The sequence below is a fragment of the Oryza brachyantha genome, chromosome 4 (genome assembly GCF_000231095.2).
Source record: "Oryza brachyantha chromosome 4, ObraRS2, whole genome shotgun sequence".
In the NCBI taxonomy this organism is placed as follows: Eukaryota; Viridiplantae; Streptophyta; class Magnoliopsida; order Poales; family Poaceae; genus Oryza; species Oryza brachyantha.
Window position 1 is genome coordinate 19,225,442 of NC_023166.2, and position 24,345 is coordinate 19,249,786.

Here is a 24,345-nt window from a genome sequence, read left to right on the forward strand (position 1 = left end):
CTAATTTGGTAGTGAGATATTGGTTTTAGTTTTGTATGACACTCATGTAATCATGTTAACAACATATTTTTTACATATAAGTAGTCCCACACATCATAATATTTTTCTCTCTTGTATCTATTCAGCTGCCCCTTCCTCCTCGCTTTATACCCTAGCAAGAGCCATTCCATATGGAGATGGCGACGGGTCCTCCCGCTAAGCTATCCCTTCCTTTCTCCCTACCCCAACAAGAGCACACAAATTTTAATAATGAGTGGCAACAATCAACAAGCTTGAGCCAGTTGCCAACATTAGTAGCCCACATCTTTTACCTTCTCGATATCTTGGTATTTCAAAATTATTATCACATCACAAATTTTCATAATAATACATCAACAATCGACAAGCTCGAGCCACTTGCCAACGCTAGTAGCTAATATCTTTTTCCTTCTCGATATCGTTGGTATTTGCCTAGAAGGGAAATAAATCAGGTTTAAAAAGTTTGGAGATACATAACATCTAGCATTGTAGTTGAGGGGGTAAATCGATCTTTCTCGACAACAGATATAGGTAAATCAAACTTAACCCTAAAATAATTTAGACTACATTATTATCATATCACTTAACCCTGGATCTAAAAATGCGGCCATAGTCCTAGTCTCCTAGATCTGAAGAACCCGGTCGTCACATTCGGGCATTCAGGGAACGAATAGGCGACGGACTCTGTTGTTTGTCCTCTACTAATCTTGACATCGTTCCTTTTTCTCTTTTGACATTAACACTTCATAGTTGCACGAAAGATGTAAAAAGAAAACGCATTCAATCTTCAGGCTTCCGCCATTCAGGTCGAATTATGTTAGCGAAACATCTGTTCAACTCCACAGAAGCAAGCAACAATGACAACAGAGTTCTGTCTAATTGCTTGAAATCATAAAGCCCCTACAAATCCACACGTACTGAACGTGTGGAGCCCTTTTTTTCTTAACTCCCTAATGCAAGTTCGATTCCGAGAACATGAACGAAAACCAGGCACAGCTCAGCGCATGGTAACTATAGCCGCATCGAAGATATTCACTTCTTCCTCTTCTTTGGGGGCTGAAGTGAGTCTTCATCGTCATCTTCCTCATCATCCTCATTGTCCTGATCTTCCTCTTCCTCATCTACTCCCTCATCTTCGTCTTCACCACCATCATCGTCATCGTCGTCATCCTCATTATCATCATCATCGTCGTCGTCATCATCACCTCCACCACCCTCCTGGCCTTCAGGTTCTTCCTCGTCCTCCTCGCCATTTTCCTCAGGCTCACCTCTTTGCTTCTTATTGTTATCAGTGCCCTTCGGATTATCATACCCCTCGCCTTCTGATACATCCTCTTCGCCTTCCCCAAAGTCACCATCCTCGTCGCCATCATCATCACCACCGTCTTCATCACCAGCATCAGTAGGAGCATCATCATCATTCTTCTTCCCACCCATATTGAAGTCAGGAATATCAAATACAGGACCCTATTCATTGATCAAGTAAACATAATTAGCTGTGGTGAACTGGCAACAATACGCAGGATAGAGCTAAAAGGCTAAAAAGGACAATCCAGATAATAGAAAGGATAAAATGGGGCCTTTTCCTTTTCATGATCAACTGTTGGGTTATCGCACTCAAACATCATACAAACAAAACCGTCTCTTTTGCAGATATCTCTGCTCAGATGATGTTCTACGCTACGCGTTCATCACGCCAGTTCAAACTCACCTGAACAGAGCTTATTACCGTTTCCTAATTACCTCAAACTTCTCGGATCTCATTCTTGAAGACTAGAAAAATCAAATATGACAGCTCCTGTTGTGCCTATCCAGTAATTTCAGGGTAAAGAGCTAGCCTACTCAGAGCTACCTTGCCACGGTTAAATAAAACCGTGCATCATCCACCAAGGTAGGATAATCACTGTAGATTTCCATGTAAGTGCAACAGAGTGTCTACCACTCTACAGGGCCCACATGTCATCGAGGGGGCAGAGCAGGTGAGCAGTCCTGCCTTGATTCCTTGTGTCCCTGGTCGTCTTCTACCCGCACCAACTATCTATTTGCACTTTAGTCCTTTGTTTATACGGCCTTTTCACACAGAAAGACCAACGACTTGGACAGTGATATGTAAAGCGACCTAATCAAAATACTCTACTTATACAGGCATACAGCTAGATGACCCTCTTAAACAAATGCACAGTTAAAACTTAAAAGTCCAAATGAAAATACATCGACGAAAGCAGGTGAGACGACACCATTCGCGCTCAAGAAAGTCTTTCCCAAGATTAAAATAATGAACTAAACTAGACGCATGCCATCACCACTTGACTAACCAAATCACCTACTGCTAATTATGCTGCTTACAAGTTAAGCAACTCAAACAACACTTACTTTTGATCAACAGTTTTTTTTTAACAAGTGAAATATCTAAAGAGAAGAAGGAATATTCGCTCATGTCCTTGAGAGGGAAGCGAATATTCGGGCCGGAAGGGTAAGCAAGAAACAAAGGGGCGCTTTTTTACACTATGGCTCCCGGGCCCGCCCCCACGGAACTCAAATCCCGAACTGAAAACCGCACCCTAAAACCCACCCCACGAATCCGCATCCGGCAAGTCCAAAACCAAAAGAGACAATATATCATCCAAAAAATATATCTTCAAAAAAAAATCTCACCCAACGGTGCAGAGCAGCGTTGAGCTAGTAGGATTTTTTTTTGTTTCCGGTAAACACAAACAGGCACACAGAATGACAGAAAAAAAATCACAAAGCAGTAAAACGACAAGGAAGGGATTACCAGTACGGAGCTGTGGGTTTTTGAACTGGGCAGATTCACTTACCTCGGTGGCGAGGACGTCGCCGCCGGCGAGCAGCCCTTCTCCTCCTCGGGGGGCTTCAGCTTCAGGTGTCAGGGACGCCATCTGGACGGCTGCAAAGGCGAACACGTGGACAGTCACGAGAAAAGGGGAGACCCGTCAGTTGGGTTTTACCGTTGGAAGCAGCAACAGCAAGGAAACCTTAAAATCTTCGTCAGAATTCAGAACAGTTTTTTTTCCTTCCCAAGGGTCAAGTAAAAAAGGCGCTCGCCTCCGATATTTCGCAACACTAATTTTAGCAAAGATCCACTCTCGAGACGAACAATACTACAACAACATCTGTCAGATTGTCATAACAGAAAGGAAGGCATACTGACGAGACAAACAAACAGCTACCTGTCACTCTGTCAGACAACAGGGTAAAAAAAGAAACAGGAGGAGAAGAGGTAAATCCATCTCCCTTCTCACAACTAGAGAAGAAAAGTTTCAAACTTTTCAGCCATATGAACTCTGAATACGACACATGATAAGGAGAAAGGTTAACAGAAACAACGGGATGTGCATGATTAACAAGAACAAGAAGGTAGTCCCAGATGTGCAGGAGTAAAAGGTGGAGCCCAAGAGAGGGAGGGAGAAGGGGTAGTACCTGAGTTGAGGAAGCTGAAACAAGGAGCCACAGATCTGAAGGATTCAAGATGGATCAGCTAGCTCTCAACGGGGTACAATAGAACTAGGCGAACTCCATGAGAGGGGAGGTGCAGAGGAAGGGGAGTGCAGAGGAAGGAGGACTTTTCACACTCTAGAGAGAGAGGGAGGGGAGGATAGAGAGGCGGGCAGCGCGGGCAGGACGGGCAGGGCAGGTGGTGGGATAGGCCGGGCCGCGGCGCGGTGTGGCTAGTGATGTGTGGAGGGCATATGCGTACATTACCACTGTACTCCTACACTACCTACAGCCTTTGCATGGCTCCCAGGATTAACTGGAGATATGTCTGTCAACGAGCCAAGCCCGCGTCCAGCTCAGCCTCCGAGCTTTTAGACAGTCTCGGCTTGGCTCGAGTAATTGATAGGAGTACAGTATAGTCAGATAATTTCATCAAAAATATTATTTTTAAAAATCAATCATATTAAATAAGATATAAGATATGTCAGACTTAAAATTAATATATAATACCAACACATTAGTTTATTATTTAAGTATATAATAAATTATAATCTATTATCTTATTAAATAAAAACAAAAATAGCTAAGCTTATAAGAAGCCCAAGCTCAACAAAGCGAGAGCTGAGCTTCCAATCAAGCTCAGGCTCGGCTTGTTAAGAGCTCATGCCAAGCTCGAATTGAGGTCCGAGGCAAGACGAGCTCAAACAGCTCACTAGCTTCGAGCTTTTTTTAACAGCTCTAACTAAAGACCAAGACTTTGGGCTTGCTCAGGAAGCAGCTGCTTGATAGCCAATTTCTGAGAATCTAGAAAAGCTCCTAAACCCAGTTTCTCCAGCTCCTAAACCCAGTTTCTCCAGATTCTGAATTCTTAGTTCATTTTTCAGAATCTGTAATTAAAACAGCTTCTGGCAAAAACAGCCCCCTGAATATGCCCTTTAGAGGTGACGGTGTACTAGTTGCCTACCAAGGAAACCTGTTCGGTAAATAAAGAAGACGACGAAATATATCTTTCTAGTATTTAAAATAATAAGTCTAGAGAAAGAAGAAACAACGAGGGCTAACCGGCTAATACTACCATCAAATTGAGTAGGAATTTATTAATAAAATCCATGCTCAATATTGGCCACGAAAAACGTGAGTTCTTTACGCCCATGCATACTGGGTTGCACGGAGGTCATGAACACGTCAAAGCAAAGCAAATATCCTGCTGGTAACCAAGGCCACAGTGGCGAAGGTCATGAACACGTCATTAACAACTTAGCTATGGACCTGTTTGGAAAAGTTTTAGATTCTAAAAAGCAGCTACTTGGTAGCCAGCTTATGAGAATATGAAAAAACTCTTAAACCCAGCTTCTGGATTCTTAGTGCATTTTCCAGAATCTGTAGCTACAGATTCTCAGAAGCTGTGGACTATTTAGGACAGCTTTAACAGCTTTTGAGAGAAGCTTCCCCAAACAGGCCCTATGACTCCTGTCAGACTGTCAGTGTAATCCCTCTCCACGCAAGAGTACTGACTTCAGTTAATAGTAGTACTCCACTATACGTCTGCCCAGCAGGACACGTAGAAAGTCGAAGGGGAATTCAATGCGTAGAACATTGAATACTAGCATGCTTTTCTGAGATGAAATACATAGCTCCAGTAGGTGATAGACGGATTAACCTTTCACCGAGGAAAAGCACAGTAGAGTAAAAGAAAAAAAAATCTGAAAAAAGATCCAAGTAACGTCAAGTGGGCACCCACCTGTTCCCTCAGGAGCACCACCCGTTTCAGTACCAAATCCCCGCGCGGTGACAAAACTGAAAGTCTCATCTCAACTTCGCCCGCTCCACTAGTTGAGGGTTCAGACTTCAGAGTTGAGACTGAGACTGCGGTTAGCCGAGGAAACCACCGAAATGTACTTCCAGCATAACAAGTTGCAGCCAATGGTTTAACAGAAAGGTCAGAAACCACCCAGGGAACATGAAAATGATAAAGAAGAGAGCAAGGTTTTAACAGTTTTCAACAAGGTTAGCTGGTGACATAAGGTGAACAGCATGAAAGAAATTAAAAGTGCAGATTAGCATCAATAAGAAAGCTTCAACCGTGAGGCAGAGAGTATCAGGCTACTTGCATGCTGGATGCTTGGACAAAAGGAGGCCGAATTAGTGGAGCAATCTGAGAATAGGATTCCTTGTTCTGTCAGGCTATAAGAACTTTCAGCAGCAGTTGATAAACGTTCAAGTCCGGAACATTTTATACTTAGGAGAGTAGTCCCTACCTCTCTAGTTTTGTCTGTCCTTCAGTAAAGGGCAGATCGAGCCCATACTACCGCATGTTGTAGTAGTATGTTCCTGTCGCAAATAGCTCTTTTGCCTGATATCACCCAGCGGTCTACTGGTCGCAGTTGCTTTCAGGGGATTTAATCAGCTGTGCATTACTGAATCGATTTCCCCCCGGCCACCATAAAAAAAAAACGATAATTCGCATGAGAAAAGCTGGTCTCGTCCAATTGGAGTTTCTCACGAAAAGGTTCTTCAGCAAGCAGGAAATCAGCAGCTTAAAAACCAAACATTTACAGACAAAAGCAAAGTGTTTAGAACCTCTTGTCTGGTCCAAAATGGAGATTAACTTCGCAAGTTGTTTTTGCAGCGTAAATGGGTGGATATAATCCGAACCTCCTACATAGCTTCTACTCTGCCTAAATCTACTAATATTACATGTGAAAATTGTTTAGAAAATGTTTAAAAAAAGTTCTGCTGAATTGCAACCAAGAAACAGTTTAATAATCATTGAAGGATTTGAAATAACAGATCCCGCAACGAGTCTTATAATCAAATGGTGCCACAGAATGAACTCTTGTGCTAGAGGAATCCAGAGGTTTTCATAAATTTCTGAACAATAGATGAACTCAGTAAAAAAAATATGAAAAGTCCACTTACGAAATCAAATTAGCAACATACCATGTTCAAAAGTAAGAATTTAAACATAACATTATGGAAAAGAGAGCACAGAGATAGACCATGATAGTAATATACATAAGAGTGCAATAATCATAATGACAGCTAGAATAAATCAACATACCCATTGGATACATGAAGTATATAAACATCAAATTACTGGTTGTTTCTGCTACCAGCAAGCAAGACAGAAGAAACAATAAAAAGATGTTTCGTTCCAAGAAAAAGCAACTGTATGGGAATTGACCGCTTAATTAAACACTTCAGCAGAAATAGTTAAATTGTAAAGATTCTTACTATCACATAATGAAAGATTATGGTTCATTTATAACAAGAATTTAGTTGTACCAGACGAAATTAGAAAGTTGATCATTTTGATGAAGGCTTCTTCCATGACATGGGAAAAACAGGATTTTACAAAAGAACTTCAGACCTAGTAACTTCACCACACACAAATTTTGGTTGGTCGCAAGAATTTCAGAACAATATCATTTAGCAATGTCATGCCATTTGGAAGGGGGTCTATCATTAAATCCGACAGATGTGCAGAATTTGTGACTCTGTAGACTAGGGTGAGAACTCTAAAGCAAAGGTTGCAACTGCCATACTTAATAATTGTGTTTATAGCATATAAGATAGAAAAGATATGTTGTTACGAGCTACAACAAATGCTTTGTGTGCTTGCCTTATACCTCAACAGTCAGCACAAAGCAGAGCATAATATATACTATTCTAAAAGAAGGTAATGGTGGTGGCAGCGAACCTGCCATCCACCAACTATGTTGTTTTAAAATAGTTATATATATTAGTTCTATTTTTCATCTCTAAAAAACAAGTTCCAAACAACACTAGCATGCATATAATTCATATATCTCTGTAGCATGGCACAGGTATTTAGCTAGTACATCACAAAAGAACATAACCTTCTCCTGAAACAGCTAACATTTACAGAAACCACATTTTGGCAGCAACAGAAAGCTAAAAGGTTTCCATGAGTTTAGGACAGGATGAACATTCCCTACACCCTAGTATACCTTTTCAATCAGCACATTGCACATGTACCTTATCCAATACTATCCAAGGCAATGCAATGCCCACAAGGCAAGACTAAAGAACATGAATAGTACCACTACTATGCTTCAATCCTATGAAAATGTTCTACTCCATTCGTCCAAAATACCTACCAAAATGCTCTATTCCATTCGTCCAAAATACCTACCAAAATGCTCTATTCCATTCGTCCAAAATACCTACCAAAATGCTCTATTCCATTCGTCCAAACTACAGCTACCTTTGCAGTACTACAATCCTACCTTGTCAAAAGCACATTCCAAAATCTCCGATGGAGATGCCATGTTTGCTGATAGGGCACCATCCACTAATTTATATCCTCCTTTGAGATATTATAAAAAGTAAGGTGAACTTTCACCTATTTCAAACGGCTATATGAGAGCACTAGGCGGTTAGAAATAAATTTCAATGACATTCAAGGTCTTGGAGGCCATAGCCGCTCAACTCATCCACCAACCAGAAATTTTCAAGGTAAATGCAAAAATTATGAATACCACATTCTTCCAAATCCCACCGCGAATGCAAAAAAAGTGCCTTCAAGTGCCCAGAAACCATTTAACATAGTCGATAAGACCAGGTAACAACCCAACCAGTCAAAATACAGATATTTCAGTACATAAAGCCCCATTACAGAAACCATAACGTACATGATGAAGTTGCAAGGGTGAAGCTACATAGTAGGCAATAAAAGCAACATAAATTCTTCAAGAAAGCTCCTTCTGTAAATACTGCCACAAAGTTGTCTCATTCAAAAGCCATCTGATTGTAAAAGCCAACAGCAGGAACCCTTTCACAATACTTTGGCACCAACATAGATTCAAAATCCATCCGAATGCAAAACCACACGAACGAATCACGACCAGCAGATGCCAAACTAAGATACAGAGAAAAAAATCAGAAAATTTTAGGCCAAATCACCAAGTCACCAATAATATGCTGAGGATAACATAACTCAAATCATTAGTGGTAAATGAGGATATGAAGGAAGAGAGGGTTGAATTGCTAACCTAGTGCTGTCAAAATCCACCCTGAAATCCAGCACCACCAATCTGCGTGCCAGGCACTTGGCCCTGCCCAGCAGCACCAGCCTGATAACCAGCAGCACCGGCAGCGGCGGCGGCGGCGGCAGCAGTAGCTGTTTGGGAAGCTGCCTGGCCAACCTGAAACCCAGCTGAACTCTGGAACCCGGGTGGACCCTGAAAACCTGGAGGAGCTTGAACACCCGCTGCATTTGGAAAAGCGGCAGTACCTGCCGCAAAGCCCTGTGAACCAAAAGCCTGAGCTCCAAAACCTGGAATGCCAGCAGCGTGCACCTGCTGCCCCCCAGCACCCAATGCAGCAGCAGCAAAAGCAGGGTTCAGCGTTGCGAGCATAGCTGGGTTTTGCATAGCTGCTGCCATCATGGCAAGCATTGCAGCGTTGGGCTGTGCAAACGCCTGCTGCTGTGCACCCATCCCCAACATAGCAGCTTGCTGTGCAAAACCCAAGTCAGGAACAGCAGTAGCACCATAAGCTGATGGATCATACGTAATGGCAGCAGGAGCAGGAGCAGTCAACTGTGCAGCCGCTGCAGCTGCAGAGGCAGCGGTAGCACTAGGGTTAGAATTTGCATTCGTCCCAGGTGTATTCTTCGTCCTGCCATCTATAGCCTTCTGCACATTGAGCATCTTGCCATCAAAGTTCCTCATCGGCTCCTCTAGCGCACGGCGGGCACTCTCCACAGACTTGTAGACGAACAGCGCAAACCCCTTAGGCTTGCCGGTGGTCTTGTCAAATCCCAATGGTCCCTCTTCAATCTCACCAAATTGCGAGAAGTACTCGTAGAGGCGGTCAACATCAACATCAGCATGCACGTTACCAACAAATATTTTGCGTTGCATGTTGTCAGGTTGCGACGAAGATGCGGCACCAGAGTTATTGGAAGCACCGGAGTTGGCGTTGGTGTTGGAGCTAGGGTTCTGGGTCTGGGAGGTCGGAGGGGCGGGACCCGAGGCAGCGAGATGGCAGAAAGCAAGCCGGCCGCCGATTTGGAGCTGGGGGCGGCGGAGGGCGCGGAGCGCAGAGCGGCGGGAGCGGAAGAGGACAAAGCCGTAGCCCTTGGATCTGCCAGATTGCTTGTCGGAGATGACGCGGCAGTCCTCGAGTTCACCGAAGCGGGAGAACGCGGAGCGGAGGTCGTCGGCTCCCGCGCCCCAGCCGAGCCCGTGGACGAAGAGCTTCCGGCTCGCGGGGTCGGCCTCCGCCGCGCGCCGCACGGCCGCCATCGTCGCGGGGCTCGTCTCCGCGGCCGTGCGGAGCAGCGCCACGAGCTGCTCCCGCGACAGCGGCTCGAGCAGCTTCGCGATGTCCTCCTCGTCGTCATCCCCTCCGGCACCGTCCTCCCCTTCGGCGCCGCCCTCCGCGCTCGGCTCCGGGGGGTCGTCGGTGATGGGGAAGTAGATGGTCCCGCGGGGCTTGAGCTCCGAGGACGGCGGCTCCTGGTGGTGGTTGGCGGCGGCGTTCTCCGACGCGGTGGCCGCGGACTCCGCCGGATCCGCCTTCCGCTTCTTCGGCGCCATGGGTGAGCGAGCTAGGGTTTTAGGTGAGCAGTTTGGCTGCGGAGATAGGAGAGAAAAGGGGATTTTCCGGACACGGGTGAGAGAGAGAGAGAGACTCGAGCCGAGACGAATGGAGCGGTGGAATTTTAATAGCAGGGCTGGATTCGCGGCGCCGCGCGGTCCATGAAAAACTGGGCCCTCTTTGCAACTTACGGCCCATCTATGACTGCAAGGATGGGCTGGTTGATTGGTGACGACATTATCGTAGGTACGCTTAAATATAAGGGAAGGAGCCCAATAGCCCATGATATTATCGTAGGTACGCTTTCTGAGCTTATAAATGGAGAGTCTGGTTTTGCAGAAATTTTCTCCATCTCCATTTCTTAGAATAACTTTTAAAGTTAACTTGTCAACTTTGCTAATATTTTATTCATGCATAATCCATCATGTCACCTACCAATAACGAGAATTCAAATTTTAGCTGTCAGAGATTCAGACTATACATGGTATATCAATATCCTAGCCGGTAGTGGTGAAAAAGTCTTGTCTGTTTTTCATAGTAACTTCTACTACATCCGTTATCCGTTTCATAATGTAAGATGTTTGACTTTTTTTGTTGTAACGGTTTGATTATTCGTCTTATTCAAAATTTTAGTAAAAAAATAGAAAATGACAAGTCGTGCTTAAAGTTTTTTTATAATAAAGTAAGTCACATGCAAAATAAATTATATTTCCATAATTTTTTGAATAAGACAAATGATCAAACATTACAAGCAAAAATGTCAAATATCTTATATTATGAAACGGAGGGAGTACTTTACTACTAATTCAAAAAATTGAAATATACGTAGCCTAGAAGTATAAAAATAATCCACAGTGAACCTAAACTATGCCAAACTTCAGCTAAGTAACTGGTCAAAACCTCAAAAGCACAAGAGAGTAAATGTGCATCGCTGCATAGTCAAAAGCACAAAGAATCTACTCATGGACTGCGTTGGTCATCAGCCACAGCTACAGTCAGCTTAAAGTACTTGTAACAATTGAAGGCCAGCCATGGTGACGCATTACAGTGTTCTTCTCCAAAAGTTGAGGTTCTCTTCTCTGTCCCAGCTTCTGAAAACAGTTCATCTGCAACTGCAAGGGAACAAGACGAGCCTGGTAGCTACCAACCATTGCCTTGTGCTTGCCCAAATAAAGAATATGTGAGGCTGAGATGACATTGGCTGCTCCATTTGCTGCATAGGTTATCCAAATTATGGTCTTGGCACTACATTTTTTAGGGCATTATTGTCTTGACTGTTGGGTGGAAGTGTGGAATAAAAGGCTCTCCCATACTTGGAGAAAGGTTGCATCCACCGATTCACACTTTGTTGGACGTGAAACCTCCTCATCATTTTTGTTATTTTCTCCTTCCAAGAAAATACATGATTCCTCGACGTATCAACCCTGAAGAATCACGTAAATTCAGAGGGAGAAATAAGAGTGAACAAACCGACAGATAATCTTTTTATTCAGACAAAGTTTTGAATTCGTAATAAAATAATAGCTTAACAAAATGTTTGCTAATAAAAGAAGACTTGCCAGAACTAATTTATCTGAAGCCACTAGCTGCTAGCCAGATAATTGTTGGCACCAGTTCCTTTTGATCACTAAAATCAAGTCACTACGATCCCCGAAACAAATAAATAAATAAATCAATCAATCAAGTCACTACGAATAGTCCATATTGATATGTCAGTGTCAAGACCATTTTGTATATGTATTTAACCAAAGGTATAGCTATTAACATTGGATTGATCATATTGGACCTTGCATATCTCTCCATAATATTTTGTAGACATACCTAACCGATTTCAACATCCAATAGGTTCATGAACCATGCCAGATTATCTGAATTATTTATTTAAATAATTGTCTGAAAATTCTTAACCTCAAATCCATCCATGATACTAATTGATGAACATGTATATTCAAAAGAGGCCAGCAGGTCAGAACTCAAGGTGCACCACTCACACAAGTAACAGTGAAGTCAAAAGGGTGGTGATTGTTGGCTTTTTGAGTGAAAGAACGAAATTGCATATTAGCAAATGAAAAAATAAATTGTGAATAATTTTTTTTCGTGTGTTCTTAACGATATAAAAATAAAGGCAGAAACCTAAACTACAATAAAAAGTCCCGAGAAACAATTCAAAATTTAATGTTAAAAAAATAAATTTTGACTTATGAACATAAGCAGAAGCGAAAATACAAATACGAGTCTAAGGCATGCATTCCTATATCCACACGAAACGTGTGTTCCTTCGCCTCACGATCTACCAGCTCTGTATCTAGCAAAGATACACCATGCTTATATATACTAGTATAATTTAGTAAAGAAGATACGTGCAATGGATTTTAGCTTTTTTTTTTCTTTTAACAATTGGGGTGTAAAGCCGCAATGGCGCGTGCATGCAGGTTATCCAAAATGAACTTCCGTCTCCTTCTTGAGGTCTGAATCATCTCTGAATTCTTATTCCATTCGTTCCCAGTAGACTTGCGTGCCTGACGGATGTGTACCTGATCAGCTATCAGCTTGGCACCTAGCGCAAAGGCATCGCGGTGCTGTGTGAAACACGAGTAAATTAATAATCTGAAAGAGATAGTGGCGAACACGTTTCGCATGCTTCGCCAGGGAATGGTTATCTGATGCGGTGTTTTGTAAGCAGCAGGAGTGAAGTGAAACTCATCAGAACAGACGTAAGTCACTGGACTTATGATGTTTCTTCCGAGCTGTTTTAATCGTCTGGTTTTCACCGGTATAGGAGTTTACATGCAGTTTTTGAAGAAAATGTATAGACATGTATACTGACCTTTCAACTTTCAGGTCTAGGAATGTGAATGGCTTAATCATGTCGGCCATATATAATATTTTTTTCTTGCAAAAAAGAGGTACTATCCACACACACACATAGAAGAAATAGGCGAAGAAAAATGATGGACAAAAGCACAAGCATTGGGGATCGTCTCTGGCTAGCCAGTTTATTATTCACCTAGTTCACAAGGTGGGTGGTCGCTAGTGAAAAGCCGAATATCAGATTTACGTATGAAAAATAATTTATTAATAAAAATTTTATACGTGTTTTAGCGATCTAAACGCAAAGGCTAAAAAATAAACTATTATAAAAACTTCAAAGTTCACTTCAATTTTAAAATTAAAAATTTAAAATTCAGCTTTTAAGCAGGAGTATAAGTGAAAAGATAAACACAGATATATCGTGCATGACTTAGTCTAAGGTGAAGCAACTTTTAGAGTATCAAGGAATCGTCCCATGGTACAAACCAATAGTCAGGTTCCATTGTATTCTATTATTCTCCTTAACCCCTGCACTTTGCCTACACAAACATCATAGCAAGTGGAAGTAAAAGGCCATCACTCTCCATCAGCTTAAGCCACATCTACTCACTTAAGAGTACTCAAATCACATAAAGCAAATTAGATCAATCCTTACTCTGAGACCCCAATACTATGTTTAACCACTAACTTTATAATTGAATACCTTATCACTGTGTGCCATCCCAGTTCCTCATTTCATGAATCTCTTGGCACTAAGGGGAAAAAAAAGAATATGATTTGTTCATGCACTGCTCACGTGAGAGTCTTAGTCACACACCACCAATAACTTCTCTGCTCACTTGGTAAATTGAAACGGAATTGCATCATGCATCGAGACCCAGCCTCTCCTTTTCCTCTGCCTTTAGAAGTAGTGGTCTAGCAACTTTAGTTTTTTTTTTCTTGGCTCCAAACGAGTTAGCTAACGTCATAAACTAAGCTACTGATCGAGATTATTATTGCCCTTGCCCATTGCCCTAGCCTGCCCATAACACTAGAGCTCATGCTAGCTGCTCCCTCCAATGCCATTGACTTTTAGCTTCGCGTTTGACATTTTATCTTATTAAAAAAATATATAATTATTAATTATTTTGTTATAATATGATTTATTATTATAGCAACTTTAGGTATACTTTATAATTTTGCATATTTAGATATAAATTTAAATAAGACGAATGGTCAAACGTAGATTCGAAAGTCGACGGTGTCATATAAAAAATATGGAGAGAGTACAAGGAGATGATACCTCCTTGGTTAGTGTTTATTTTTCACGATTTAGTAAATTTTCAGAAATCCATATGTTTTCCTGTCATAGTTATAAAACACTGCATATATTATGTATGACTTTTCATATGTTTTATTGTCTAAGTATTTTATTCTAACTACTTTTGTTGATATATATAAGGGACGGATATATGTCCACCCATCACCTGGAATATCAATTCATTTTAGTATGTTTGAAACTATATTAATGAAAACATGGAAGAGTTAAACCAACAATCTTAATCAAGAAACAAACAATTACAAAGGTCATACACTTTTTATTTTACAATGTTTATTTAAACGCATGCTTAACATCACGGTGGTAGTTTTCTTGGACTTTAAAACCATAAATACATAACACACGAAGTTTATGCCACCCGTCATAATACCTGAGGTTTTATACAACTTCGACAATAGAACATGGGTTTTCTAGTATTTATTTGTTTGTTTTCTGTGGACACAAATAGTTAGTAATATTTCATTCCCTCCATATATATTTCATGGTTTTCAAGTGGTTGGTGCACAGCGAGGCAGTGACCATGACTTTTGACAGCAATACGCTAGCAAAACATTTCAGGACCCTTTTGTCACACACTTCAAAAGCATTTTGCAAATTAATCTTAAACACTGCCATTTTAATCCCAAGTAGTCAACACATGTAACTTTGTTTAGACTCAGGGCCCTTTTGTCTGTGAATTGTTGTGAGTCAGATGGGAGATCTGCCGTTTACTTCTCCATCAAGGTCAAAACACACGCAAGCTGGGCCCACCACCCCCACCAGGGAGACCAGTGGTGTTCGTCCCGGCCCAGCATCGACGCAGCAGGTTCCCCCCACAATTATTGCCTCCGATACTCCAATCACCATCTGCTGAATGCTGTCGCGGTTCCTGCCTGCGCGCGCGCGAGCGCGCGCGAGAGAGAGATTGAGATCTGAGAGAACCATCTCGATGCTGAGCAATTCATCACCTCCCGTTCTGAATCCGATCAATCATCCAGGCAAAAAAAAAAAAAACTGGGATTTCAGGTAATTATTATAATCTCTTATCCTGATCACTCTACGGATTCGTAGTAGGAACGCGAGGGGGAATAGAGATTTGGAGGGGTTTCGTTCAAAGATTTTTTTTGCTGGATTTCGTACAGCATGATGAAGATTGAAAAGGGCGGGTGCGAAAGGGGGAAAGAGAAGGGGGGCGCAAGCCAATCAAGGCCAAAAGGAAGGCAATGCCACGAAGGAATCGGGTAAGCCGGCTAGCCCTAGCCCTAGCCCACCATGGCTGTTGCAGCGCATTTCCTCCTCCGGGGAGAAGCAAAAAAAAAACCGCATCGCGACGGCGACGTTGGAGAGGGGCTGCCTTTAATAATACTGCCATCAGCGAGCATGGCCGCGACCTTGATCTTGAGGGTCTTGGGGTTTCATATTAACAAGGCCGCATCATTCCTGCCGTGCCTGATTACCTCACTAATTAATTTCTCTTATTATGGTGGCTTTATCTTATCTCTTCTTCTTTAGGTTAGCCCGGGTCGAAAGGTTCTTCTTCTTTTGCGCCTTTATGGCAAAGGCCAAAGGGGAATTCTTCGTCGTCACGCACCAGCGTTACGCAATTCGCAAAAGAGGAGGTGCCCCACTACACTCATAATACTATATATTTATATTCCTCGTCGTTTTTATTTGTGTTACTTCAGAGTATTATATGTGCCGTGTAATTCCTTGTTGCTTTTGAGAAAGATATGGACAATGATTGCCAAATAGTGGAAAGACTTAGACCTAGTTTATTCTAACACAGTGTTGTGTGAAACAGAATAATTTTCTTTTGGAGATATATACTTTGATTCGGATGAGTTTCATGGTACTTCACCTCTCCATGTTACTTGTGTTAAGTTCTTACTAATTTCTTAGGCATGTCTACTTGTGGGAGAAATAAAATGATATAGTACCTACTTAGCATGATATGTTCCTCTTGGGAGCAAAAACCCTCAAGATCATATAGCTAATTAAAGAAACAAAATATGGGTATATATAACACCACAAAAAGCAACCAGGAAGGAGGATAGGTAGCATAGGAAGAGAAAAAAAAAAGAAAGGTGTAAAGGGGGCATCTTTTTGAGAAGGTTGAGGAGGTTTAGTGATCAGGAGGGATACCCCAGAAATGGGAAGTTCCACCAAGCAGCCAAGTTGCTGAATCTAGTGATGTCTCCTAATTGCATCATGGAATCTAACATGAGCCCCATTATAGGGTCATCACAATCTGATTATTACCTCGCTCTTAATAAAATTGGTTAGCTGATCTTTTTGGCCACCCAGCTAACAATCTGAGTATTAGTTAAATCCTCCTTGCCTTCATGAGGCAACCGGGGCACTCTAGTAATATAATTAAGTTCTGATAAGCTCAGTTTACAATCGTATGTGGTATGTGTGCTTGTGCCTGTAACTACTAACTAGTAGTATTTACAACTTTATTATGTCACTTTGCGTGCCAAACTAAGTCTTTACGAAACCAAATCGTTTAGCTACGATCAGCTATGGCATATGAGTAGTGTTAGCCTTGTCTCCTGAGACTTTCTTACCTGAAACTAAGTCTTCTTGCATGCAGCTTTCTGCCTAATCGGTATGTGACAGACTGTCAGTGGATGTGGTGTATTTAACCATCTTTGTTTGGTGGTTTTTTATTACAATGCATGTGGAAACTGCTTTCTTCCATGCCTTTCAAGTACACTGTCAATCACTTGGGTTATCTGAAACTATTGATTTGCTGGTGTGTCGATCTGTCGAAGTAACCAAGATTGTGCTTCAGACTTAAAAGCATGCCTTTTTTTTACACCTGAAAGTTACCATCTTTCTTCTGTCAGAATAATGTGTAGACTTTTTCTGGCTACTAGTTAGGTGGTGATGGATGTGTGTATGTATTCCTGTGTGCAAGCAACTTCTCACATATCCAACTAGTTTACGGAAAGAATAATTAGTGCATCCTAAGCATGAGGCCCAGGTGATAATATTAGATACTAAAAGCTCTTTATACTTGGCTCCTTATTTTGAAGGGAGGGCAGCTGGCTCTTTATATAACCCTTCATCACTTCTTCTGGCTAACTGGTGTCCTTTGGAGCTGTGCTATAGCACATCTGTGGAGTCCCTTGCACTAAGCAATTTGCCGTTCCAGTGCTCTACTTTGTAGGCCATCCATAGTAGACGGAAAAACCTCACCAGGTATTAAGTTTCTCTGCGTTTTTGATTCACTGGTTCTGTTTTTAGTATGTGTGCCATACTGCTCCTCTTGGTGAATAACCTACTCTTTGGATGTCACTACATGCGCTGTTGTTATAGAATTCGATGATTACTGGTGTTTCTCTAGGGTTTATTACCTGATTGACAAGAAAAAAAAACACTAAACTAGATCTTGCCATGCATGGCTTATTTATGTTTTGATTTCTTGGGAGAAGTAGGAAAATATGTTTTCTCTTAACCTAAACAGTGGAGTCATCAGGTGGGATCTTCTCCTTCAGTGATGGCTGGCTTAGTGGGAGGACATGATTTTCCTTGTTGGGGAGCAAATATTAGCTTCTCAACAACTGAGCTATCTGATAATTTGTTAGCTCTTCCAAGACATATAACTAAGGGTTGTCTAGCCATGTCTATCTTTTTTTCTTTACTTATTCCAATGGAACTGCAAATTGCTGGAGTGGTACTAAAACTGATCATATTTGCTTCTCCAGTAAGTCTGGAATAGCACTCCTAAACCATATGTCCATTATAATCTCTACAGTGTCAGAATAAAGTTCCTTGAGCAAGTGATTGCAAACCTATATTTTTAACACAGAGCATATCTTTCTTAGAGTATTTTCTAAGACCATATCTCCTTCCATGTTCATGCAACACTGGACAACCTAGAGCAACCGCATAAATTTCAGTATTATTTATAAGTGTGTAGCTAATATTCCCACTCTGGTACGAGAATTCTTGCAGTAACATTATTCTGGGAGACCAACTCAAGAATGATATAATGGAGCTTTACCCTGGCTATCTTGAAGACCATTTTAACATCCACAAGCTTAGGTGTGTGTTTCCTATAACTGAATCCCTTATTATTTCCGAAGTTTCTCTATATAATTCTTATCAGATGGAAATTGACAATTAGAACTGCTGCATTGTTACTCTGAAATTGAGCAAGCTAGAAAAGAAAGTTGAGTTAGTACCTACAGTGTCATTTACACATACTAGATTACTAGCCTTGCAATTTGCAGTAAATTTTCATTACTTGTGGCACGGCATGATGTAAACTGAATAGATATTTTATCATAGCAAGTGGGCTAGTGCTGTAGTGCAGCGAAAGTGAGATCATGTCAGCTAGGATAAACAAAGGTAAAGCCTACAATAATAATACGCTGGCTACCAGATTTCAGAATCACCAATTAAGATAGAAGTGCGACATCAACTGATACCTTGTGCTAATTCTCTGAAAGTATAAGACAGATGCTCTGCTTTACTCTCTGGTTTAGACAACCACATCCACCCATTTGGAACAAAAGAAAAGGTTTCCTTATAGCCCACAGGTTACTGTGAATTTGCATTGCACATAGCTGTTTCTAAATAGGGCGCGGCAATAACCGTGATCTCTGTGTCAAGTCCTAATAGCAGAGGTTCCTGATAGTTGACTCCTCAACGGGGAAAAAAAAAAGACGAGCCCCTAATTTGGCAAAATAGTGCAGGGGCACTAGGGAAGAAAAAGGCATTTTGCATCATCTCCAACCCAGTTTAGAGCAAAGGAGAGGCTACTGCATGCCCCCACCCCAAGTGATGTTGCTGGCCTGAAGAAAGTGGTGAGCGATGACCAATGCATCACCATTCACCACTAACTAACCAATCAAAGTTTCAGGGAAATAAAAGGATTAGCCAATCAAGCATTCCTCTTTTCTCCCTGACATCATCTTTCCTTTCATGTTCCCCAGCAGTGCACTGTGCACTAATGTGACACTGTCACTCTACAACAAACATAATTTCCTTACATTCCTAAAAAAAGTCTCTCCTTGCATAGTTATTGCAAGCTTCAGTCAAACTAAATCATGAGCTTATTTCTATGCTGTTAGATATTCGAGCCAGTCCCTCCAAATCAGCTATGATATAACAACCTTTCCGGTTCAAATTTGTACTAGAAAGGTTGTTATAGTTTGGAACAGAGGGAGCAGTAAAATACATATATTGTGCCCACACATGCGGGAGGAATGCGACAAAATGAGGCGACCATTATACAGCAATGCCCACTGCTATTCCTGATAAGTTGGGACATACATATAGTGGGGTTTGAGCTATCCACGGTGGCCGGAGGTGTTGCAGCGTGAGCAGACAAAACCGAAGCCCACCCGGTTTTGCAATTTCGTGGGCGCTGGATAGGCCAACCTCACTCGCCTTTCGCGCAAAAGCAAAGTGGAGTCGCCAATAATTGGGCGACACATTACCAAGGTCCCTCCAGTGTGCTGCCCCGGCAAATCCTCCACTACGTGTGGAGTGAGCTTCTTCTCCTCCTCTCCTCCTTTCCGCTTTGCCCGTTCGTGCGGCACGTAACATCATCCCCCACAAGACAAAAGACGGGTGCCATGGACGATGATGGGTCATGACCAATTTGATCATAGATGCTGTGTCATCATGCTTCTGTTCTGTGCTTGGGATTAGAGCATGTACTATTGTATAAACCAACTACAAGCATATTTTAAAGAGATAAGAGGGAGAGAGTAAAGAGTAGAGAAGTGAGTTACTAATTTATAGTCCACTGCAGCACGTGCTTTAAGACACAGTGTATGTATAACATGTGAGACCATGTATTAATATTTTATAAGTAACTATTGTATGAATTAGCTATTAGATTGATTATAGATAAATTGAAGCTAGTAGTTGGTTATCCTATCGAACTCTTAGATCACTGGAATCTTAGTTGCAGACAGCCCATGGAGTTCAGTCCAGGCTCAGGACTTTGGTTGACATCAAAGGCACAGGGTTAGCTACGAGGATGATGACTGAGACACTGACAGCGGGCCCCACGAAAAGAAGTGGGACCCACAGCGCAGAAGCAGCAGCCACCATGTGGCAGCCTGTCCGTGGAGCAGCAGGGGAAGCGAGCGAGTGTCACTGACTCACTCACTCAATCAGCGTCACGCACGGCGCCTTTGCAAAAGCTAAAGCTCACGGCGCCGCCACCACTCGCGCTGCCCGCTTTGCTTTGCTTCCTTCGTTGCGCTGCCGCCTGCAGCCTGGGAGGCTGGGATTCCAGATTCCGGGTTCCAGGTTCCACTCCATCTCAAGCATCCAGCCACTCACGGCGCGGGCACAGGCAGTCCCCGGCTGCAAGCTAGCTACTCAGATTCTCCCCCTCGTCTCTACTAGGACTAGGCACAGGTTCCCGCATCGTTTCTAACACTCTAACTGCAACTAGATTGAAAGCTAGTAGTAATTGAGGATTAGCTGTCCCTCTCATCGTAGCATTTTTGCTGTGATGGAGACTGTTACTGTTACTGTTTAGCTGAAGGTGACTGTGCTACTGATCTGGCCTGGTTTGTCCAGTTGGTGATCATTCAGACGATTAGACACATACATGATAAGAATTTATTTTCTTCTCTGATGGAATGGAAGTGGGCGCGCAAAGCGAGTGTTATCTCAGACTTCAGATCAAACTTGATTCATCATCATTTCTTGCGCACGTTGTCAGCCCCTGCATGCCACTTTGGCAAAGTGCTCTAATCCCCGGTGAAAATGGCGCCTTTTGATCCCCAAGCTTTTGTGGAGATGCATGCGGCCGCACTTGGGGAGAGCATATTTGCCTTTGCATACAGCTAGCTATCTCTAACCTTTGTGCTGTGCTGAGCACATTCCATTTCCCAGTTTAAAAGAATCACCTTTTTTTTCCCCTTCCTTTCCTCCCTTCCTTGCTGCAGCTGCTGCTGCTGCAAGTAGTGTGTGGCGATCCTTAGTTTTTTGCACTTAGGGTGCACTTTGCTGATCCTCCTTTACTTGGTTCAGCATCAGCAGCCCCTCCCCTCCGGAGTACATGACCTCGGCGTCGACACAGTTTGCGGCGCCAGTCAGAATGGGGGCGTACGACCGGCCTCCGCCAGTCGGCATGTGGAGTCACGAGCAGTTCAAGGTTGACAACGGTCAGGCCACGAGCGCATCCACTATCATGGAGGCAGAGATGAAGTTTGAGACTAGGGTGAGGAACTCATCAGCTTTTATTTAATTCATCTAGTATTTTGAATAGTGATAAGCTGTAGCTTCAGCTATTTTCCGTCGAATGATCAATGTTTAATACTCATTTTGATGAGATTTGCAGCTAGAAGAAATCCCCCAAGTAGTTCTTGATCAGGAAGGAATAAATCTTGATCAGGAGGCAAGCAAGCCGCCAGACAAGGTGAGCATCATACAGTACAATCCAAACCATCTCTGTCCTGCCCTTTTATATGGAACCATGTAATTAGAACTCTTCTCCATTTCTTTAACGATGCAGTAGAGAAATTGAGAAAACTCATAGTTCATTTCATACGTTAAATCCAGTTTAGTCTTGCAAGATAAAATAGTTTTCTACTTATTTATTCAGGTCTTAAGAAGACTTGCACAAAACAGAGAGGCTGCACGGAAAAGCCGTCTGCGAAAAAAGGTAAAACGACAAGTACTTAGACTAGCTTTCCCATTTTTGAGGGGAAAAAAAGACAAAAAATTTTCTCCTTATTGACACGATCATGGTGTTCCATAGGCTTACATCCAACAGTTGGAGACAAGCCGGTTGAAACTAGCGCAGTTAGAGCAAGAGCTTCAACGGGCCAGGCAGCAGGTACAGCGATCGCAATTTGTGGGCGAGCCACTTCAATTCACCCTACAATTGTCACTAACTCCGTTGCCAATCTGTAACTGCTCTGGTGCAGGGTGTGTATGCAAATGGGAACCTACAAGAACCGAATCTTGGATTTGCAGGATCGATCGATCCAGGTTAGGTTTTGCGCTGTGCCAATCTTTCTGATGACAATGTTCATTACAGAGGTTCATCTCATTACCAGCTTATGTGGTTTCACCATGTTACATGCATGCAGGTGCTTTAGGTTTCGAGATCAAGTACAGTCATTGGGTGGACGAGCAGAACCGCAACACCGGTGAGCTGAGGAATGCTCTGCTGCAGGGGCAGACGTCGGAGCTAGAGCTCAAGTTGCTCGTCGAGGCCGGGCTCGAGAACTACAACCACCTCTTCAAGATGAAGGAGGAAGCCGCCAACTCCAACGTGTTCTACGTCATGTCCGGCATGTGGAAGACCCCCACCGAGCGGTTCTTCCTGTGGATCGGCGGGTTCCGGCCATCGGAGGTTCTCAAGGTAGCTCGCCGACCTCCACGCCTAGAGCTCCAGAACCATGTCCAGTTGAACTACGACGTGATGGCATTGACACCTCTTGTTGCTGCTGCTTTCAGAACCTGAGACCGCAGCTGGAGCCTCTGACGGAGCAGCAGGTCGCGGAGGTGAGCGGCCTGCAGCAAACCTCGATGCAGGTCGAGGACGCGCTGTCGCAGGGCATGGACAAGCTGAAGCAGACGATCGCCGACTCGCTGACGGCGGCCGACCCGTTCGGCTCCCCCGAGGCCTACATGGTGCACATGACCAACGCCGTGGAGCAGCTCAGATCCCTCGTCCAGTTCGTCACCCAGGTAACCAACCCCAAGACCTAACCAGACGCTGACGCACGCATTGTGGGTGGCAGTGGCACCATGCTCTTGCTGCATGCTTACGCATCTATCTGGATTTGTGCGTGCGTGCAGGCAGACCATCTCCGGCAGCAGACGCTGCAGGAGATGCACAAGATCCTGAAGCCGCCGCAGGCGGCGAGGGGGCTCGTCGCGCTGGGGGACTATTTCCAGCGCTTCCGAACGCTGAGCTCGCTCTGGGCAGCTCGCCCTCGCGATTCAGGGATAAGCTAAGCACGCAGTATGATTCACAAGTAGACGCTACAGATATGAGATATCAGTAGCAACTCGTCGTGTAGTTCAGTACTTCAGTGTCATGTCAGGTCAATGGCCAGTGAAGGATGAAATAGATCTTTCTACCTGGGCTTCGGAAGAAGAACTCATGATCGATTTTCTGTAGCACCCTGCTGCAATCCAGGAGAGGTGTATGGTTTGTCTGCCCGCAGAGATAAGAAATAACCAAAATGAAGTTTGGTCTTCAGATGTGGCACAAGAGAAGATGATATGTAGATATATACATGTTTTGGTATCATGCCTGAGGCCTCTACAGCCGGTTTATAGATATGATGTAATTATCTGTAACTAGTGTTGCTTAGTTCCTCCTCCCTAGCACGGCAGACATAGATGACGTACTGCCATTGTATTGTATGGAAGAACGAGTTAGTTCATTTGAGAACTGGAAAAAAAACAATCAGTGATGTTTTGCTGAAGTTGAAGCAGTTTCTGCCACCACCAAGGCTTACAAATCGTTTGGCTTATCAGTGCTGTCCCTCAACGGCGATGAGGTTACTGCACAAACCACAAAAACCACGACAAATTCGTACTTCGTGCGGTTTGATGGGGTAACTGCAGTGCTTTGAAACTGGATATTTAAAAATAAGAAAAAAAATGTAAAGCGTAGTAAAATCCTGGAAAATTGTGAAAAGAACGTGAAAGTTATTGATAGCTCTAGAAAAAAATAATATAACATTGCATGAATTCGTTGGCATGACCTTTAGTATATTTTTTTAAACTTGAAATAATATTCCAAGCCATGTTTTTGTTTTTTAAGTTTTTTTTCCAATTTTGGTGGAGTTCCAAAATCTGAAGTAAACTTTATTATTTTCACAAACTTTGTACACTAGGTAGAAATAGGAATAGAGTTTTGCTTGTTGAAATTTATTTGAATACTTAGCCTTTTTTAAAAATCTGAATTTGGTTAAAATTAATTTTAACCGAATCGCGTGGTTAACCCAGTGGCGGCACTGGTACTCCCGGTTTCACAACCCCTGGCCACTGCACATCACATATAACACAACTAACCTTGAGATTTGGACTCCCATAACATGATTAAAAATTAATTAATTTTTATATACGTTTATATTCAAAACAAGAAATTCATTTTTTCCAGGAGAGAGGGAATGTCGTATGGTTTGTTAGAGAACTACACACTAAATTTGCCCTTAGAACGTTGGTGTACACGTGGTATTCTTCCTCATTCATTTGTG

The 24,345-nt window shown here is 42.8% G+C and overlaps 3 protein-coding genes across 10 annotated transcripts; 1 reads left to right on the forward strand and 2 right to left on the reverse strand.

Moving 5' to 3' along the window:
* Nucleotides 1-796: 796 nt before the first annotated feature.
* On the reverse strand, nt 797-3,690 carry LOC102703775 (prostatic spermine-binding protein-like). 2 transcript variants are annotated; one of them, XM_015836518.2, is made up of 3 exons: nt 3,460-3,690; nt 2,838-2,926; nt 797-1,485 (listed from the first exon to the last, which is right to left on the reverse strand). In XM_015836518.2, the coding sequence occupies exons 2-3, from the start codon at nt 2,916-2,918 to the stop codon at nt 1,051-1,053; spliced, it is 516 nt and encodes a 171-aa protein (XP_015692004.1). In that variant the 5' UTR covers nt 2,919-2,926; nt 3,460-3,690; the 3' UTR covers nt 797-1,050. The 2 variants fall into 2 exon arrangements, with proteins under 2 accessions (XP_015692004.1, XP_040379042.1); XM_040523108.1 differs by lacking the exon at nt 3,460-3,690 and adding an exon at nt 3,015-3,031.
* Nucleotides 3,691-4,373: 683 nt separating this feature from the next.
* On the reverse strand, nt 4,374-10,128 carry LOC102700138 (UBP1-associated protein 2B-like). 6 transcript variants are annotated; one of them, XR_005811578.1, is made up of 4 exons: nt 8,490-10,128; nt 5,733-5,891; nt 5,216-5,629; nt 4,374-5,134 (listed from the first exon to the last, which is right to left on the reverse strand). XR_005811578.1 is itself a non-coding variant. In XM_040523107.1 (2 exons), exon 1 carries the CDS (start codon nt 10,038-10,040, stop codon nt 8,499-8,501), a length of 1,542 nt encoding a protein of 513 aa, XP_040379041.1. In that variant the 5' UTR covers nt 10,041-10,128; the 3' UTR covers nt 8,024-8,356; nt 8,490-8,498. The 6 variants fall into 6 exon arrangements, 1 of the variants encoding a protein (XP_040379041.1); XR_005811577.1 differs by having other exon boundaries at nt 5,216-5,650; XR_005811576.1 differs by having other exon boundaries at nt 5,216-5,658.
* Nucleotides 10,129-14,948: 4,820 nt separating this feature from the next.
* On the forward strand, nt 14,949-23,778 carry LOC102700424 (transcription factor TGAL6). 2 transcript variants are annotated; one of them, XM_015836701.2, is made up of 13 exons: nt 14,949-15,175; nt 15,292-15,390; nt 15,662-15,768; nt 17,188-17,353; nt 18,110-18,199; nt 21,155-21,344; nt 21,465-21,542; nt 21,729-21,788; nt 21,885-21,962; nt 22,054-22,117; nt 22,219-22,493; nt 22,589-22,822; nt 22,934-23,778. In XM_015836701.2, exons 5-13 carry the CDS (start codon nt 18,147-18,149, stop codon nt 23,090-23,092), a joined length of 1,191 nt encoding a protein of 396 aa, XP_015692187.1. In that variant the 5' UTR covers nt 14,949-15,175; nt 15,292-15,390; nt 15,662-15,768; nt 17,188-17,353; nt 18,110-18,146; the 3' UTR covers nt 23,093-23,778. The 2 variants fall into 2 exon arrangements, with proteins under 2 accessions (XP_015692187.1, XP_015692188.1); XM_015836702.2 differs by having other exon boundaries at nt 15,667-15,768.
* Nucleotides 23,779-24,345: the final 567 nt, after the last annotated feature.